General features: G+C 39.2%; 1 protein-coding gene across 4 annotated transcripts in view; it reads left to right on the top strand.

Moving 5' to 3' along the window:
* The window catches only part of ARMH3 (armadillo like helical domain containing 3), a 181,315-nt gene that overhangs the window by 16,805 nt on the left and 143,849 nt on the right, over positions 1-20,661 (top strand). For 2 of the 4 annotated variants that reach the window (XM_038578587.1, XM_038578586.1), the window contains 11 exons: positions 1,989-2,045; positions 2,190-2,336; positions 5,215-5,343; positions 10,689-10,781; positions 11,547-11,621; positions 11,729-11,815; positions 15,881-15,937; positions 17,030-17,073; positions 18,157-18,217; positions 19,963-20,009; positions 20,541-20,616. In XM_038578587.1, the coding sequence (XP_038434515.1) occupies positions 1,989-2,045; positions 2,190-2,336; positions 5,215-5,343; positions 10,689-10,781; positions 11,547-11,621; positions 11,729-11,815; positions 15,881-15,937; positions 17,030-17,073; positions 18,157-18,217; positions 19,963-20,009; positions 20,541-20,616 (873 nt within the window). The remainder of the gene's footprint in view (positions 1-1,988; positions 2,046-2,189; positions 2,337-5,214; positions 5,344-10,688; positions 10,782-11,546; positions 11,622-11,728; positions 11,816-15,880; positions 15,938-17,029; positions 17,074-18,156; positions 18,218-19,962; positions 20,010-20,540; positions 20,617-20,661) is intronic. The other 2 variants (XM_038578585.1, XM_038578588.1) reach the window with 2 other exon arrangements.

Here is a 20,661-nt window from a genome sequence, read left to right as displayed (position 1 = left end):
CCCACATCAGGCTCTGTGCTTAGCCTGGAGTCTACTTAAGATTTTCCCTCTCCCCCTCCCCTTCCTCCTGTGCTCGCTCTCTCTCTCTCTCAAAGAAATTAAAAAAAAAAAAAAAAAAGTGTGAGAGTCAAAGTGTGATTGTGACCCCTCCTAGGAGAAAGGGATAGAAAAAAATCACTAAAGGAGCACCTTATGAAAAGGCCAGAAATGTTGCATCTCTGTGTTATTCTCAGTTAAAAATCCAGAAGAGATTCCTAGTATACTATTCTTATTAGATCAGGAGTTCTTAACTAATAAAGATATTAGTTCTTGGTAGTAATTTTAAAAGGTCAACTTAAGGGTGAATAGTGGGTGATTGACTTACTGGTTTTATGCCATTAGCTTTCCTCTAAAGTAGGAGTTCTCTTTTTCTTATTTTGCTCTTTAGAATTTCTGTTTGAAAATTATTGCTAAGAAAATTTGGATTTTAGCACTGTAATTTTGTTAACATTTTTGGATCAATTTGAATTAAGGAAAGGAAAGCTCTGTACAGGGGCACCTGGGTGATTCAGTAGGTTAAGTGTCTGCCTTTGGCTCCAGTCATGATCTCAGGGTCCTGGGATCAAGTCCCACATAGAGCCCCCAGCTCAGCAGAGAGCCTGCTTCTCCTTCTCCCTCCTGCTTCTGCTTTCTCCCTCACTCTCTCTCTCTCAAGTAAATAAATAAAATCTTAAAAAAAAAAAAAATCTCCATACAGAGAGCTAAATGCATACAGGAGGGCAAGCAGCAGCAGTCAACACAGGATGTTGTAAAACTATGGCAGTATTACTTATGTGGTCTAGGTTTTGGCTCCTGTACCAGTGTATGTAATAACTTTGTGGATTCTCTTTCCTAAAAGGAGGATGCAAATAACATTTACCATATCTGGCTTTCTGGGCCATTGTATTTCATATATGTGAAAGGGCTTTGAAGACTGTACAGATGTGATGAGGACATATAATGTGACTGTCTTATTCAGATAGTTAGGTTCACTTCTTGCTAGTAGAGAAGATTTGAGGGAGATTCTTTGAGCCATTATTTAACTTTTGGCACAGGGAATATGTATCTATGTACAGTGTCTTTCATTTTGGGGAAAAAACTTTTTTTTTTTAAGATTTTATTTATTTATTCATGAAAGACACACACAGAGAGAGAGAGAGAGAGAGAGGCAGAGACACAGGCAGAGAGAGAAGCAGGCTCCATGCAGGGAGCCTGATGTGGGACTCGATCCCGGGACTCCAGGATCACGCCCTGGGCTGAAGGCAGGCGCCTAACTGCTGAGCTACCCAGGGGTCCCATTTTGGGGAAAAAACTTCTAAAATTATTGTTCCCTGTTATAATAGTGTAGAATGACTAAGGATTTTCAAAGCTAATTTTGAAAGGTAAAGTTGATTATATGTAAGTGACCCTTTCAGATGTATTCTTTCTTTTTTTTAAGATTATTTATTTATTTGAGAGAGAGAGAGAGATCAAGAGAGTGAGAGTATACACACACACACACACACACACACACACGTGAGCTGGCGGAGGGGCAAAGAGAGAATCCCAAGCAGACTCCCGACCCAGTGCAGAACCTAAGGCAGGGCTCAATCCCACGACCCTGAGATTGACCTGGGCCGAAACCAAGAGTTGGATTTGGATGCTCAACCAGCTGAGCTGCCCAGTTGCCCTCTTTCAGATGTATTCTTTTTTTTTTTTAGATGTATTCTTATCTTTTTTTTTTTAAAGATTTTTTTTTTTTAAAGATTTATTTATTCATGAAAGACACACACAGAGAGTGAGGCAGAGACAGAGGCAGAGGGAGAAGCAGGCTCCATGCAGGGAGCCCGATGTGGGACTCAATCCCCAGGATCACGCCCTGGGCTGAAGGTGGCGCTAAACCGCTGAGCCATCCTGGCTGCCCTTTTAGATGTATTCTTAATGCTCAGTGTTAACTGGGGATATTGAACCTTCTTATTTTCTGGTTTCAGACAGAGGATCCCAGTAAGTGCAGTCCTCGATTTTGGGAGGAACTCTTCCTTATGAAGGTAAACCTGATGCTATCTCTGGATTTTCCTGGTAACTGAAATTGCCTTCTTATATGTTCTAGGCGCCATACTAAAGGTGCTCATGTTAAATACAATTCACTAAAACTGTTACTAAAAATAGCATCTTCACTGTTTCCTTGGTAGGTGAACTTGGAGTATCTAGAAGGCAAGCTGGAATCTCTTGATGGTGAGGAGTTAATGAAGATCAAGGATAACATTAATTGCTTATTTCAACACTGTATCCAGGCTCTGGGAGAGGAACATCCAATTCGAGTTGTCAATGCATTACAGGTACAAGCTTGGGAAACTGGGGAAGTCTTGTTTTTGGAAAGGGATTGTAACACATATGTTGGGACCTGAGGAACCTAGAATTGCACTTAGGTGTGAAGAGTTTTTTTTTTTCCTTTAAATAATAAACATTTATGCCATGTTTGTTTAGGCATCTTCCTGGTTAAACAAATTGACTTTCTTTTTTAAGAGATTTTATTTATTTATTTGAGAAAGAAAGAGCACAAGCAGGGGTAGGGGTAGAGAGTGAAGTAGACTGCCCACTGAGCAGGGAGCCCAGTGCAGGGCTCGATCCCAGGACCCTGGGATCATGACCTGAGCCAAAGGCAGACACTTAACTGACTGAACCACCCAAGTGCCCCACAAATTGACCTTTATACTAGTAATCTTGTCTACTTGTATAATTTGATCTAATGCCAAGGCAGATTGACAGAATTTTTGTGATTACTTGAGGAAAGGAAGAGATAGAAGGGAAGCTATGAGGCAGGGATAGTTAGTCTACAGCAAAAATCAGAAGAAATTCTTAATATACTATTTCTCACTAGATCAGAATTTCTTTTTAAGAGTTTATTTACTTATTCATGAGAGATACAGAGAGAGGCAGAGAGAGAGGCAGAGACAGGATAAGTAGTTCCATGCAAGGAGCCCAATATGGGACTTAATCCCAGGACTCTGGGATCATGCCCTGAGCCGAAGGCAGATGCTGAACTGTTGAGCCACCCAGGCGTCCATAGATCATAAGTTCTTTTTTTTTTTTTAATATTTTATTTATTTATTCAAAAGATACACAGAGAGAGGCAGAGACATAGGTAGAGGGAGAAGCAGGCTCCATGCAGGAAGCCCGATGTGGGACTGAATCCCGGGTCTCCAGGATCATGCCCTGAGCCAAAGGCAGATGCTCAACTGCTGAGCCACCCAGGTATTCCTAGATCAGAAGTTCTTAATATAAGGTTTCAGAGGGTCCTTGACTTCCCAAAGTTATATGTAATATTTTATGTGCATGTGTACATTTTTTCTGGAAAGAGAGCGTTCGTCAGATTTTCAAAAGGGTCTGTAACTTAGAAAACATTAAGAATCATTGTTCTTAGTGGCATGATCACTAAATAATTATTTCTTGAATGACTGTTATGTGCCAAGTCCTGGGTTGATAGGGATACATTTTAAGCTTCTTGAGAGCAAAGACTTTGGTATTTGGTAGTTTCATTAGTACTTTGTTTCTAGTATATAGGACAGTGCCTGGTAAATACTCAGCACTTTATTAGAAATAATTTTTTTAAAAAGATTTTATTTATTTATGCATGAGAGAGAGATAGAGAGAGAGAGAGAGAGAGAGACACAGGCAGAGGGAGAATCAGGCTCCATGCAGGGAGCCCGATGTGGGACTCAATCCTGGGTCTCCAGGATCACGCCCTAGGCCGAAGGTGGCGCTAAACCACTGAGCCATGCGGGCTGCCCCTTAGAAGTAAATTTTTATTGAATGAATGATGGGCAAAATTTCTATAGTTTGTAATCCAGTAGTTCCATTGTAGCTGAGATCAGGCTGAATAGCTAAGGCAGTGATTGACGAGCTTACACTATGAAGAATCTATGACAACATAAAAGATTTTATCAGAACTTTTGATAGATTGGGTTTAAGTTTTTAATTTAAATAGTTGGGTAACTCACTTCATGAGCCCCGGTTTCCTCATCTGTAGATGGTAGAAGTTGCCTCTTGAACTGATGTCCCAGAAAGAAGGACCATGTTTATCCTGTAATTGTGTTAAACTTTGACACAATAAACTCTGCATTTTGGGCATCACAGTTGTAGGGGCTCACTGAAAACTGAAATGAAAGTTGGGAATTGTATTTCCTGTAATTGCAATGGCTCACTGGGGAGGGGGCATGGACAGTAAACTGCTTTTAGTTCAGTGAAAATAAATAGACATTAAGCCACTCGGTGACCCATAAAAATATAGTACATTATTATAATGGCTTAGACTTGTAGAGCTTTTACAAAGTTTTAGGCACTACTCTTGGAGCATTAACAAAGTTCTAGGGACTATTCCAAGTGCTTTACAGTGTTAATTCACATAGTTCTCACAACATCCCTGTGAGATGGATGCTATTATTGTCATTTCCATTTGATGGATGAAAAAACTGAGGCACTGAGAAGTTAACTAATTTGTCCAGGTTTACACAGCTAGTCAGTAGTAGATGGGGATTGTAAAGAATTTAAGTTTTGAAGCAACTGATTGTTACCATATGACTGAAATAACTTTTGTAATATTAAAAAATACTAAAAATTATAAGTTATAATGTAAATACTAGAGTTAATTTTAAATAAAGGAAAGCTCCACCAATTCCATGACTCAAATTTAAAAACTATTTTTATTTTTGAATTCACCTTCCAGTCTTTGCAGTGCAATTTTTAAAAAGAGGATGATGGCCAAAAAACAGCAAAAAAAAAAAAAAAAAAAGGGGATCAGCAAAAGAAAGAGAATGACAACAGTTTCGATTGCTGTTCCTCTTTTATTTATTTTTAACTTTTAATTTTTTTCCTTTTTTATTTTTTAAGATTTTATTTATTTATTCTTGACAGAGAGAGAGAGGCAGAGGGAGAAGCAGGCTTTGTAGGGGGAGCCTGACGTGGGACTCGATCCCGGGTCCCCAGGATCACACCCTGGGCTGAAGGCAGCGCTAAACTGCTGGGCCACCGGGCTGCCCGCTGTTCCTCTTTTAATTTCTGGATTTTGCACATAGTAGGACTCAGACTGTTTTAGAGCTGAGAGTGATAGAGCAATTGAATGTCAGCTGTGTAAGGAGGAGGTTCTTAGGTTGCAGGGTGAGGCGACAGATCAAGTACCCTTCATGTTTTGAGATTTCCTCTTTTTTTTTACAAAAGAATTCTTTCTCATCTCTGCAGACCTTATGTGCACTCATTCGAGGAGTCCATCAAAAGAATAAGTCTACCTCTGGTTTTGACATTATCAACATGCTGATGGGCTTTGACAAGGCAGAGTTGTGCATGAAGGTGAGGCATAAGTTGCAGATGTGCCTGTGAATGGCTGCTTCTGACAGCTGTTCATGGATACCATCTGCAGACAGTTAATGTACTAGAAGATTTGTGCTCAGGTAAATATGAATGGTTGAATTTGTTCTTGAATTTGAATATTTTTGTTTTACAGATTTGGTTTGTCTGAATAAAGGAAAAGTTGAAAATCAGATTTGAATTGAAGTATCCTTCCCTTGCAGGATAAAGACCAGGATAAAGACTTAGCAGTTTATTTTATGACTTAGATCATGTGCTCATATATTCTTAAAAACACTTATGAACTCAAATAAAATATAACAAGGATAATATAATATACAAGGGTAACTTTTCTAAACTTAAGGTTTTTTGTTTTTGTTTTAAGATTTTTTTTGTTTTGTTTTGTTTTAAGATTTTATTTATTCATTTGAGAGAGACACAGAGAGAATGAACAGGGGGGAAAGGGAGAGGGAGAAGCAGACTCCCTGCTGAGCAGGGAGCCCAACATGGGGCTCAATCCTGGGATCCTGAGGTCATGACTTGAGCCGAAGGCAGACACTCAACTGACTGAGCTGGACAGGCACCCCTAAACTTAACTTTTCTTATTTAACACAATGACTTTATCAGAATTTTTATTTCTACTATTTGACACTTTTTAAAAAGAACAGGTTTATTGAGAGATAATTCACATATGCAGTTCACCCCCTTTTTTAAAAAAATATTTATTTATTCATGAGAGAGACAGAGAGAGAGGCAGAGACACAGGCAGAGAGAGGAGAAGCAGGCTCCATGCAGGGAGCCCGATGTGGGACTCGATTCCAAGACTCCAGGATCATGCCCTGAGCCAAAGGCAGGATGCTCAACCACTGAGCCACCCAGGTGTCCCGCAGTTCACCCTTTTAAAGTGTAATAATTCAGTGGGTTTCTTTTTGTTTTTTTTTTTTCTTAAGATTTTATTTATTTACAATTAAAATTCTTTTTAAAGATTTTATTCATTCATGAGAGACACAGAGAGAAAGAGAGGCAGAGACACAGGCAGAGGGAGAAGCGGGCTCCATGCAGGGAGCCAGATTCAGGACTCGATCCTGGGACTCTGGGATCACACCCTGGGCTGAAGGCAGGCGCTAAACTGCTGAGCCACCCAGGGGTCCCTATTTTTATTTTTTAAAGATTTTATTTATTTATTCACAAGAGGCAGAGACACAGGCAGAGAGAGGAGAAGCAGGGTCCATGCAGGGAGCCCAATATGGGACTTGATCTTGGAACTCCAGGATCACTCCCTAAGCTGAAGGAGATGCTTAACTGCTGAGCCACCAGGTGACCCAAGATTTTAAGTAATCTCTATACCCAATGTGGGGCTTAAACTCACAACCCTGAGATCAAGAGTCTCATGCTCCACTGACTGAGCTAGCCAGGCACCCTGATTCAGTGGTTTTTAGTATATTCACGGAATTGTACAACCATCACTACTGTTAATTTTGGAACATTTTTATCACTCTAAAAACATGTACCCATTAGCAGTCATTCCCCATTCCCCCTTCTTTCCAGCACCTGGCAACCATTAAGTTGCTTCATGTATGTTTCTCTTGGTTTACCTATACTGGACATCTCATATAAATGGAATTGTATGTGGTCTTCTGTGTCTGGCTTCTTGCACTTAGCATGATGTTTTCAATTCATCCATGTTATAGCATATATCAGTACTTCATTCCTTTTTTTACTGATTAATATTTCATTGTATGAATGCACTGCATAATTTTATTTGTTTATTTTTAAAAGATTTCATTTATTTATTGAGAGAGAATGAGCGAAAGAGGGAGGGAGAGAGAGAGAGAGAGAAAACACAAGCAAAGAGGGGCAGAGAGAGAGGGAGAAGCAGTCTCCCTGCTGATCAGGGAGCCCAACATGGGGCTTGATCCTGGGGTTCCAGGATTATGACCATAGCCAAAGGCAGATGCTCAACTTACTGAGCCACCCAGGTGCCCCTATACCACATCATTTTATTCATTCATCAGTTGATAGATATGTGGGATATTTCAGCATTCTGGCTATTATAAATAATGCTGCTGTGAACATTCATGAACAAGTTTTTGTGTGGATGTAAGTTTTCAGTTCTCTTAGGGATGTACTTAGGAGGAAAATTGCTGGGTCATATAGTAACTCTATGTTTAACATTTCAAGGAACTTCCAAACTGTTTTCCAAAGTTGCTATACCATTTTACATTGCCATCAGCAACATATAAGGGTTCTTTCTAATTTTCTCACGTCTTCGTCAACAGTTGTTTTTGTCGATCTTTAATATATATATTTTTTGAGAAATGTCTATTCACATCCTTTTCCCATTTCTAGATTGAGTTATTTGTCTTTTTATTGTTGAGTTGTAAGAATTCTTTATATATTTTGGATATAAGTCCCTTACTAGATATCTGATTTATAGTGTTTGACGTTATCTTGAATGAAGGTTATTTATAATATGAACTTTGAAGAATTCATCTTCTGTCACTCACTAAATTTAAAATAATCTATTTGACAAAGAAGCCTTGTAGTGAAGGGTTTTTTTTTTTAAGTTATGAATATACAGTTATAAATACATGAAGACTTAGTACCTGGAGTTAGTTTTTTTTTTTTTTTTTTAGATTTTATTTATTTTTTCATGAGAGACACACAGAGAGACGCAGAGACATAGGAGGGAGAAGCAGGCTCCTTGTAGGGAGCCTGATGTGGGACTCGATCCTGGGATGAGATCACGCCCTGAGCCAAAGGCAGATGCACAACTGCTGAGCCACCCAGGCGTCCCAAGGAGTTAGTTATTAATTCTCTCCTATAGAGCTCCCATATACACACGTATATACACATATACATACATATATATGTGTGTATGTGTGTATATATATATATAGATATAGTGGTAAAATCCCAGATCTCACTCATTCTCATAGTTCTCACTATTGCCTATATGCTGCTGATTACTGTCTCTATTTTTAGCTTTAACATCCTGTCATGAGACTCAGAGTTGTATACTCTAACCAGTTGCTGAAGATACCCACTCACACATCCCTAAAGTACCTCTTGCTTGACATCTACAAAATGTTTTCCCTTCATCTGTTTTTTTTTTTTTTTTTTTCTTTCATTCCCCATCAGAATGGGCTCACCTGTTGTCTCAGTCACGCAGACCAAAAACTTGGAAGTCATTCTGGACTCTTCCCCCTTATCTTTCATATCCAGATAATCCCCAAGATCAGCTAATTTTGCCTCAGTTCATATTTCTCATACCTGTTTTTCCTTTTTTCCTCCTACTGCCAATGTTCTCATTATCTCTTACCTGAACTATTGCAGTGATGCCTTCATTCATTCTTTTGACAAATGTTGGTTAGGCTCTGCTGTGCCGGGCATTGGGGATATAGAGGCAAATAAGACATGGCAACTTGCTCAGAAAATAGGTAGATTAGTCCTCATTTGTCTCCTTCCCTTCAGGCTTACCATCTTTAAATCTGTCATCCACACTGATACCACAGTAATATATCTTACACTCAAATCTTTCTTGCTTAAAACCCTTCATTAGTTTCCCTTCACTAACAGGATAAAGACCAGCTCCCTAGGTAGCCTTGTACAGCTTTCATGATCAGCTCCCTGTTTATTCTCCAGTCTCCTCTCTTACCACTGTGCCTCACTCTGTACTTCCATAATAATAAGCTACTTGTTTTTTTTTTTTTTAAGATTTTATGTATTTATTCATGAGAGACAAAGAGAGAGAGAGGCAGAGACACAGGCAGAGGGAAAAGCAGCCTCCATGCAGGAAGCCCAATGTGGGACTTGATTCTGGGTCTCCAGGATCACACCCTGAGCTGAAGGCAGTGCTAAACCGCTGAGCCACCCGGGCTGCCCATAATAAACTACTTGTATTCCAACTCCACACCCAGGTCCATGTAGTTCCTCATGTGTCATTGAGCATGCTATTGCCTGTCTAGAATTCTTTTCTTACTCAAGTTTTAATTCCTACTGATTTTTCAAAATATAACCCAACCCTGAGGAGTCCTGGAATACTCAGGACTGAGCCTGGGTTGCTCAGTGGTTGAGCATCTGCCTTTGGCTCATGTTGTGATCCTGGGGTCCAGGGATGGAGTCCCGCATCAGGATCCTCGTGGGTTGGGTTCTCCCTCTGCCTATGTCTCTGCCTTTCTCATAAATAAATAAAATATTTAAAAAAATAATTCCTCTTCTCTATGTATATTTCTGTCATAGTAACCATTAAGTTAAAACTATTTGCTTATTTTTCTCTTACAGTAGACTAAAAATGCCTTGAGAGCAAGGGTCATTTTTTTCTTGAATTCTTTAAAAGCACAATGTTTAGCACAGAGTAGGCCCTCACTATGTGTTTGTTGAAATAGCTTATTTTGAAGCTTCATTGAGCTTCCAGCATGCTAAATCCTATTCTTCATTCATTCTCCTCCATTAAATGTAAAATATTTCTTTTCTTGTTCTTCTGCTATAGTGTGTGAGGGTTTCATCTTTTGATTAGTTTGGGTCTGACATCTTATTGTTAGTACAAGTGATATACTCCAATCACATTTTCTAGTGGAATTGGCCAGAGTGGAAATAGCTAGCTTGGTAGGTAGCATATATGACCTGTGATAGCTGGTAGTGGTATTGTGTCTTTGTTGTTTGTTTAGTGTGCCTGCATCAAAGTAGATATACTTTACCTACAATTATTTAATCATTATTAATCTTTAACTTAACCACTTATTTTTCTTAATTTAATTGACTTAATTTAATTTAATTGACTTAATTTTATTTAATTAGTTTATTTATTTTCTTTATTATTCAACCATTAGCCTTTTATTTTTAAAATTTATTATTATTTTTAAAATTTTTACTTATTCATGAGAGACACACACAGAGAGAGGCAGAGACATAGGCAGAGGGAGAAGCAGGCTTCATGCAGGAAGCCTGATGTGGGACTTGATCCTAGGACTCTGGGATCATGCCCTGAGCCAAAGGCAGATGCTCAACCCCTGAGCAACCCAGGCATCCCTATCAGGCCTTTTAACAATTTACCTCATTCTAATCTAAAAGTTTATATGAGGATGAGAGACTGCAAATACTTATTTGGTAAAGTAGTGAATTCTTCATTGTTCTGTGCAGTTGTTCTAAAGCATTTTTCCCCAAATAGCTATACTTTGAAGTCTTCCTTTTCTGTGTCTAATCATGCAAGGCCTAGACCTACGGGGACGATATAGTTGCTTCATTGTATATTATACATGTGCCCCTGTGTTATATAACCCAGAGTTGGACAGAGACACAGTAGAGATATTTGGTATATTTTAATACTTAATGGATCTCTTTCTCAGAACTTGATGGAGAGTTTGGATTCATTGCTTTGTGCAGAAGGTTCTGAAAGTCTGAAGAGTTTATGTCTGAAACTTCTCCTTTGCTTAGTGACTGTAAGTGACCCATCTATATGTTTCTCTATCAAGGGTATTATCAACAGCAGGGGCAAACTTATTTGAATACTTGAGCCTAAAGTTAGAAAGGAAAAGAGAAAAAAATTCTCTGCTGGGGCATCATATCACTCCATTGCATATGAATGTATAGAAGGAAGTGAGTTGAATGGGCTTTCACTTCCTGGAAGCTGCTCTTTGGAGCAACTGCTGGCATTTTTAGCCTGCGGAATACTTGTTATTTATCACTTTAGAGGTACCACTCTTGGAGATTTCTTGTCTTCTGGATCATCACAGATTTCCTCTTCTTACTAGGTCTTGTTTGGAAACAGTTTTTGTGACTCTGAATATTTTTATTTGTTCTGATTTTGATATAACTGGAAGCTGACCTATACTGTTTAGTGGGAGAAGATTGGGGGGTGTTGTTCATTTACTTCAGGTGGTTCTCTTTCCCTGCCATCACTCAGAGATTTCTGGATCTTAAACTTTCTCTGGGTTTGAAAATGAAACCCAAGAAACTGTTAAGTAAATGCTTACGTGAGGGTGTGAGAGAAATTCAAAGATTTGGGAAGTTTTAGTTTGCTAACTTCTTACTTGTCTAGTGTCTGCCTACTCAGGGTCTGGTAGCTTCAGGGTTGCTTATTAAAGGTATACTAAATAGTAGTATGTTTTAACATTTCTGATTCTCTTCGATGGTAGGGGTGGCGATATATTTGAGATAACAGAGTGCCTCACTATAGACTTTAAAAACCCTTTTATTGCATTCAGGTGACAGATAACATCAGCCAGAACACTATCCTAGAGTATGTAATGATCAACAGTATATTTGAAGCAATTTTACAGGTAAGTCACCTCTTTCTCTTTTGGATAAACCATGTCCTTAAATCTTCTCTGTCTGCATTCCTAGGAATTAGGAATTGGCACTCATGTACTTCTGGTTCATGTTACAGATACTGTCTCATCCCCCAAGTCGCAGGGAGCATGGGTATGATGCTGTTGTCCTCTTGGCTTTGTTGGTGAACTATAGGAAATATGAGGTAAGTGGGCCCCTTAATGGACAGTTCTAATCTTTCTATAATTTTCCTAAATGTCGCCACTCCTAGGGCACTTTGTTATTTTGTTTAATGTAGAAGATGTGTTCTTAGTAAATGGTATATAGATTACTTTTAACCAGATTCTAAAACTTCTATATTAAATGCATGGGGCAGAGGATATGGTCATTTAGAGGAATCCTGTGGTGCAACTTCTAATTAAGTAGGTAACTATCCCTTAATATAGTAGTTCCCAAACCTAGCTTATTAAAATCACCTAGGAACTTTTCAAGAAAAAAAAAATACTTCTGGGCTTTACTCTTGATACACTGAGTGGGAACTGGGAATCCGGTTTTGTTTTTTTCTTTTTAATTCCCCTGTTGGGTATGATGATTAGCCAGAATTGGGAACCACTGACCTAATGCATCTGTTTTGAAAGATTGGAATTTTGTATATTGGATTTCCATGATGCGATCCACTTGTGTAAGTACCACTGTTGGTCTGGGAACTCTTTCTGATTTATTTATTTTTTATTTTTTTTAAAGATTTTATTTGTTTATTCATGAGATACAGAGAGAGGCAGAGACACAGGCAGAGGGAGAAGCAGGCTCCATACAGGGAGCCTGATGTGGGAATTAATCCTGGGACTCCAGGATCAAGCCTTGGGCCAAAGGCAGGTGCTAAACCGCTGAGCCACCCAGGGATCCCCTCTTTCTGATTTAAATGGAAAATTGAAGACAGAGCCTTACCCCTGTCAATCTAGAGTTCTCTTTGTTCCCAAATTAATCAGGGAAAGATTTATAGGTTTTGGAGCTGAAGAGCAGAGCTCAGAGACTTATACTTGGTTTCATGCCTCTATGTGATTCTTCTCAAAAGGCAGAATGTACAGAAAAGGAATGCCCTTAGGGAAGACCAGGGGCCTCATTGGGGCCTATTTGGAGGAATAGGGAACATTTGGCACTGAGTGCTGGACACTACGAATACTTTACTGAACCTAGAAGTCGGGAGCTGCATTGAGACAACCTGACTTTCTTCACTTAGCATGTAGTAGTGCTATGAGAAATGGGCTGGCTGGAGGGAGGCTTTTCACTTCTGAGCTTCTGGATCTTCACTTAGTGTTTTTATTTTTTTTTTCTTTTTTAAAGATTTTTTATATTTAAGTAATCTCTACACCCAACATGGGGCTCAGACTCACAACCTCAAGATCAAGAGTTACATGCTTCACTGACTGAGCCAGCTGGGTACCCCCACTTTGTGATTTTGGAGATGGTTCCTAGTGAGGTTGAGAGTGATGGGTAACACAAAGCCTAGAGTCTATTCTAGGCTTTAAGGAGAATACAGTAGAGGGGAGGCTGTGAGAAATATTTAAAAAGGGATTGGAATATGTAGAGCAAAGTTAATGTGTTATAATTCCCAGGAGCTGATTGTTTTCATTGTAGTAGAGGAACTGACAAATGGTGTTAGAGTGATTAATAAATATGTAATTTATCACCAACACCTGTTTTACTGGTGAACTGAAGGGGTTGACATGTTAGCCATTTTGATCTCTGTCATGTGTAATATAGCCTCTGAGGCCTTATTACAACAGCAACAAAAACAGCTGAGGAAAAATGCTGAAGACAGTTAATGGAAGTTGAGTTATATGTGATAGGAAAGTGTCATCATCAGTAATGAGTGTTTTCAGAACATTCTGCTGGTTGCAGGCCACTCAGAGGCAATGGCTTGGCTTCTCTAAATGTGAACTGAACCCTGGCTCAGCCCAGTAGGGCTCTCTGAAATGTCAGCCTGAAAAATTGGATATGGCCAAGGAACTAGAGAAAATCATATTTCTGGAGCAAGGTATGCATCTCCAGTCTGTCAGAAGCCACAGGAGAATTAATATAGTAGTCAAGGGCAAGCAGGCGGGCATAATTTATCTCGGCTTTGCAGCTTTTGATATAAGTCACTCACCAGAAACCATTAAGGAAGCCTAGTGACCATGGAGCAGGAAAGTTTTTGACAGGAACGTGAGGAATTCCAGATGAACATAGCAAAACCAAAAGCTGGTGAAATTTTATGCAAACTAGTATGAGAGGGTGTATGCTGGGCAGAATAGCATTCTAGCTCCCACCACAATCTATCCCATGATGGATGGAGAAAGTTGTCACCTTTCTAGTGAGGTACGAAGGTGCCAGAGAGGCTGAGTGCCCCCCTAATCACAGGGAAGGCAAGTAAGGTGTTGAACTTAAAGAGTGGAAGTGATAGAAAAGATTGTTTTTTTTTTCTTTTTCTTTTTTCTTTTTTCTTTTTTTTTTTGACTAAAGAGCTTTCGTCAAATGTAATAAAAATGTTAATGGAGAAAATACATAGCTACCAATCATTGAGCCCTTATTGTCTGTCAGATACTATGCTAAGGATTTTATTTTTATTCATTTGATAGAACACAAGCAGGGGGAGCTGCAGGCAGAGGGAACCTGATGTGGGGCTCCATCCCAGGGCCCTAGGATCATGACCTGAATTCAAGGCAGATACTTAACTGAGCTACCCTGGCGTTCCTGTGCTAAGGATTTTATATGTCTTACTTCATTTAAGTCTCAAGAAACCCCGAAAAGAAAATATCCCCATTTTACACATGAGGAAGTTGAACTTAGGTTAATAAATATGTCTATCTTGTCACAATTAGTAAGTAGAGGGGCTAGAACTTGCTTTTAGCCACCTTCCCCTTTTCCTCAAAGATTCTAAAGCATAGACTGTTCTTATTAATCAGATAATCCTCATTATTACCTAAAACAGTGGACTTTTGGGAAGGTGAGTAATAAGGACTTAAAAAAATTATGCCAAGAAACAGTGGCCTGCTCCTTCTGTTGTTCTCTTCATCATGACATCTCCAGGTCAGTCTACTGTTGATTTTCTTTTCTAAGGATCCACTTTCATTGGATCTTGTCTGTTACATCAGCAGGATATAACTGCTGGTTATAAGAAGCAGTGTGGAGAGCCTTCCTCTGTCAGATTAAGGGACAAACAGAGTGGGTTTTACTCCTTGGATTGTGTTGTAGAAAACCTTATAAACACTTGGGCTGTTAAGAAAGCAAAGTTGTCTCTTTTTCTACTCCCAGTTGACATTCAAAAGTTACCCTCAGAAACTTGATTAAATAAGGTCTGTGTGTGTGGGGGGTGTTCTAAGTCTCAGTAATGAGTTTTCTTGGTTGCTGTAAAAACTACCAATATTGTTCCTTGCTTCCCTTGGGTTAGAATTGGTGCCTGAACTAGATGAGGTCTTTCCTCATATCACATGTATGGGATATTTTCAAGGTGAGTAGGTCATTGCTTCTCATCCCACTGGTAGGAGATGGCCCAGCTGCTTAATGAGTTTAAATATATGTCCATTTCCATATGCTGCCCAGCTGAGAGTGCGTCTGGAAAAACTCAAGAAATCTTCCAATGCTATAAGTGATAGGATCATCATTAAATCCCAGTGTTCTGACCAGATTGTAGTTTGGGTAATTACATCCTTTTTTTTAGTTCCCCTGCAGTGTTATTTGGGTATTGGATCCATAAATGGCCTCTCTGGCTGTTAAGCAGCTGCCACTTTCCACCCCCAAGGTGGCTTTGTTCTATGGGTGGGTGAATCAGTCCTTGCATATAGTTTGTGGAATGGTTAAGGAACCTTTGGGATGAGACTGTAAGTTAGCAACTTATAAATTTGTGCCTTATGGCAAAGAAACTTTTATGTTCCCCCCAAGACTGCTGTCCCTGTGGACTCAGATTATTGGCAGGATAGGACAAAGTGAGTTTTGTGGAGTGTTCGCTTCTTAGAAATAAATGGAAAGATGGGAGAAGTAGCAGACACAGGCCTGGTCTGATACAGCCTAGAGGAAAATGGAGGTAGAACAGAACTGGAGTGTGTGTGTGTTTGGTGATTGAGAGATTTACTGGAAATGGAGGGAGTTAGTAGGCAGGATGGGTTGGATGTGGGGATTAGGAGCATCACCTCAGAGAGAGGGTCTTATAGAAGCATTTTTGTTACAACTTTTAAAATAGCTTATAGTTTCTTAACTAAGTCACACTTACCTTGAGTCTCTTGTTGAACAGTCTGTGAATCCTTATATTGTGAAGCTGTCTATCGTGGATGATGAAGCTACACTTAATGTGAGTATATAGATCCTTGTGTATTGTTTTGATTGCTGACTTGTTTTAATTACTGGCCTTTCAGTGGATATTTAAGAACAGAGAGCAGAGAGCTATTGTATTAATTTCATCTGGCTATAAAGAGGGAATTGGTATTTTGTTTGACTATCATTGTGACTGCCTTGTCTTTTATCTTCTTGTCATGGAAGGAAGGTTTGAGGGGACATTTGTTGTTTATCATGATGAAATGTTTGGTTATATTTCGTATTATAGTGTGCTGAGGTTGATGATCCTGCAGATTCAATGAGTTATATTCCCAAGAATAGGAATAGGCATAGATGATGTATCAAATCAGCATGATGTACACTTTAAATATCTTACAATTTTATGTCTGTTATACCTCAATAAAGCAGAAATTAAAAACAAAACCAACAAAACAAACTAGATGATAAACTAATGGGAGAACCCTTCTTGTAGAGCTATCCAGATGGCATTTACAGTCTGACATAGTGAAGCTGGAACATGGAAGATGATCTATATATCTGCTACATATGTCCAGAAAGTTTGGGAAATATCTGATCTCTGAGTAAGGGAGGAAGACAATGACCAGGTGTCTGTCATCTTGCCATCTTCATGCTTCTAATTTCCCTTATGAAAAAAAAGCATACATGATTCATTTTTCTGGCCTTAATTGATCTTTGTGTCATATTTAGCAGGTTCTAAAGGGAAAATTGATAAGTTACTTTAACATTTATTGCTTCTTCCTGTTACCTTCCTGTTTTCCCATTGCCTGAAAGAGTGATTTGTCTCTATGCACCTTCATTTAGTGTGAGACTCATTGTCACTCTTACTGTGACTGTTTAAGAGACATGTGAGAGCTTTTTGTTTGACGATTCTAACTTAGTTTTTCTCTTTTGAGGTAAAAATGATCCCAGTGAAATTGTCAGTGACCTGGGCTGGTCCATTTCACCCCTCTTTCTTGTTACTCTATTGAGTAACATTAAGATAGTTAAATCAGGAAAATCTGGACACTGGGGCTGTAATTAGTGTTTTCCCTGGCCTGGCATTTCCACCAGCCCCTTATTTCACCTGTGTTGTCTTTTTTCTTCCTAGGGAATGGGGCTTGTGATTGCTCAGGCTTTATCTGAGTACAACAGGTGAGTCCACTGCTCCAGAAGAGAAGGGTCTCATTTTCATTTGAATTGGTTGAGTAGAAAACAGATTTGGCTCCTGTGCTTGGGTGAACTTCCCTTACCTATTCTAGAAGAATATTTTAGGTTTAGCTTCTGGCAGACGTGTTTGCTCTAGCTCAGCTTGATGGTTTTAGCAGGGATTGTATCTGATACCAGGGGAAAAGTAGCCACCAGGTTTGTGTCCATCTTTTCTTTAAGCTATTAGGTACATTCTTTTGCAACCTTTGGTATTTTATTGCAGAACATTTTAACTAGTTTTTCAACCACAAGCAGCCTCTTCATTTAGCCCCATGTATCCTACAAATATAATTTTCTATGTAGAAAAGGTTGCAAAGCACCACATTTTGTACACTTAAAAGATTAAACAGAAAGAGAAAAACATACTGAATTAGCCCTAGTTTGATGGATGCTTCTTTTTCATCAGGGATCAACTGCAACTTCCCAGTGTCCCTGTCTTTTCTGGGGGCTCTCTTCATTGATGCTTGCTTTCCTTCTTGCTTTGAATGAGAAAGGTATCTGGTATACAGTGAATGGAAACCAGAATTTTTCCCAATCCTGGCAAGGGCCAGGCGGTATCTTGCTTGCTCCTCTCCAGACTTTGCTCACACACAATTGGATGAGGAATTTCAAATCTGCCCCATCTCCACAAATAGTTCAGCTCACAGATTTCCCTCCTCTTCCTTCAAAAACAAACAAGATTTTCAATGTTACAGCCTTAAAGTAATTTCACTGTTACACTTTTCAAGTAATAGTCTGTTTGGGAAATAACTGGATCAGCCATATGTTAGAGCAGTTTCACACGTTTGCAGCTTACTTTCTGAATCTCTCCCAAAGTAGCCAGGCATTTTGATACACGCTGCCTCAAGAGCAGATGCATGCCTCTTAGTTTGCAGGGGAAACTGCAGTGGCTGGCTAGATTGTCATAGTACTTTTGTTTTCTGGAGCCAGTGAATCCTATGAGTGCCCTGCCCTGATTACCTAGAGTGCCATGGACAAAGACATACTTGATAAATAATACTAAAGTTGAATTTAGTTATTTTTGTTCAGGCAGTATAAAGACAAGGAAGAAGAACACCAGAGTGGTTTTTTCTCTGCTTTAACAAATATGGTAAGTCCAACTTGTTATTTCTGTCCTGCTCAGGAATGTAAGCGGTCTGCAGGGGTAGACAAATTTGGACTCAGAAGTTCAAATGTTTGAGATGATGGCATGATGAGGAGAGAGTATCTCAGAGAAGATTTTTCTTTTTTTTAAAGCTGTATCTCTTATATTGATTTCCAAACCCAAGTGAGATGGGGAAAAGAGAGCTTTGATTGCTCTGGGACTGAGTTTTTCAAATTAATTAATTCAGTTTTTTAAAGGCTAAAAAAGGGTACATGTTAAACCACACTTTTGTCTCCTGAAGAGCTGGCTATGCTTGAGGACTGATCCTGCAGAATATTGAAAACAACAGTTTAGATCTGAGCATAGCTCTAAGTTCTTGGTTGACAGCAGACACTGGCCACCTGGTTCCTCATAGCTGGTCCTGTGGTCTAGTGATTGATGCAATAGATTTGAGCCACTCCTTTAAAGATTTAATGGACTGAGAGGTCTGTAGTTTAGGAAAGTTATTGATCCAGTTTGCAAGACTCCTGAACAAGGTTTCTCACCCTGACACAGTAGGCATTTTGGGCTAGGTAACCTGGGACTAATTTTTTTTTTTTTTTTTTTTTTTTTTTTTACTGCAGCACTTTATTTTCCTCACACAATGATGCGTTGCTGGGCCTAATGTTCTCACATGACAGTAGAAAACCAAAATTTGTTGTCATCTCTTAAAGAATTGAGAATTGTGCCTGGGACTAATTTTTAAGAGATAAAGCTAATAGTTCTTAGAATCTAGGCAGATTCAGAAAGTCTTTTTTTCTTGGACATTAGTATTCAAGTAATCAGCTATAGGGCAAGACAGTTTTTGAATTCATTGCGAAAAACAGCCATCCCTCTACCCCCCAAAAAGACAATTATCCCCCCCAATGCCTATGTCTTCTTCCTTTCTTTCACAGAGCTTACTCTGAGAAAAGGATTTGATAAGCTTTTTAACTGAAGCATAAATGCGTAAAGTCTCTCAGAGGTCAGAGCCATATGAATGCTATGTTGGTATTTGGTTAAATAAATTAGATATAATTATACTGCCCCCAGGGATCCTTTCCTTTTGGCCAGGAAGAAGAAGTTTTGTATTATCAAGGAGGTTCCAGCTGCATAGTTTGGGGCATCAGTAGGCAGATGGAAAGATATTTTTACCTTTCCAGGGATGGGCATCTTCGTGCCTCTGATATCACACATATTGGAGGCAGCCTACTCCATTTGCTTATTTGACTGACCTGCCTATGACACAAACTAAAGATTTTGTGATCTAAAAGGTCTCACGTAGACATTTCTGGTCTGAAACTCAAATATTCCCCCAAAGACAGTCTTATGTTGGATGAAATCAGGGTGCTTTCTGTGGTGTTCTTCATGGGTTTCTGACTTGAAATAAGCAACTTTCAGCAAAGATGCAGAGTAATGAGGAGGTCTAGATTAACATTTATTTGCTGTTAGTGGTTACTAACACATTGAAAAAGAGAGCTGGACAAAAGTCCTGATGTTTCTTCTTTAAGGCCCTTTAAGGAAAGACAGATTAGTAGAGTTCTCATTATTTCATTTAATTACTTGTGAGTCTTTGAAGATCTTGAATGTGGGCTGTATGATGGGTGGGCCAAAGTTCCAAGTTCCCTCAGCCTGCACACAGCTTATTTTTTTCACTGACTAAAGGCTTCCTGGCACAGAGCTCCTCTCACATTCCCCTGCTATAAGTATGCAATTCCTCTTTTCTTCCACAGGTAGGCAGCATGTTCATAGCAGATGCCCATGAAAAAATCTCAGTGCAGTAAGTGCCTGACATTCTTTTGTGCGGTGACTTGAACTTTAGTGTGGGTTCTCTGGCTAGATAGGAGAGGGAAACGTTACCTCTTGCTAATCTTTTACAGATTCAAACTTTTATGGTGATTTATCAAATGTTTCTTGGGCTTTAAACGATAATGGACCCTTAGAAACCACTACTGTGGTCATGTCTGTTGAGCCCTAAGAAGCTGATAAATGGTTCCCAGCCCTCTCTGGAATGAAATGAAAGAGGGCTGGGTGTCTGAGCCAGTTAAGGATTTAACTGGATTGGGGTGGAAAAGTGAGAGGGAAAATAGGGAAATGAAGTAGATAAGAACTAGTCCTAAAGAATTAAAGTTAAGGCCCTGACTCCTCTTTATATAAACACAATGATGAAACAAAGGGAACACTAGAAGTGCAGAGGGATTGATAATGAGGAGCTGGGGTGAAATTGCATCTTGATGGTCATACTGTTTTAACTCTTCCGCTTTAAGAGCCTCTCCAATGTGTTCTGTTTTTTTTTTTTTTTTTTCTTTAGAACCAATGAGGCTATCCTTCTGGCACTTTATGAAGCTGTTCATTTAAATCGTAACTTCATCACAGTGTTAGCCCAGGTTGGTTATATTAAAATCTCCAATCCTTCTTTTCCCTGAATTTCA

Source organism: Canis lupus, chromosome 28, assembly GCF_011100685.1.
Source record: "Canis lupus familiaris isolate Mischka breed German Shepherd chromosome 28, alternate assembly UU_Cfam_GSD_1.0, whole genome shotgun sequence".
Lineage (NCBI taxonomy): Eukaryota > Metazoa > Chordata > Mammalia > Carnivora > Canidae > Canis > Canis lupus.
This window is presented reverse-complemented; position numbering and strand designations above follow the sequence as displayed.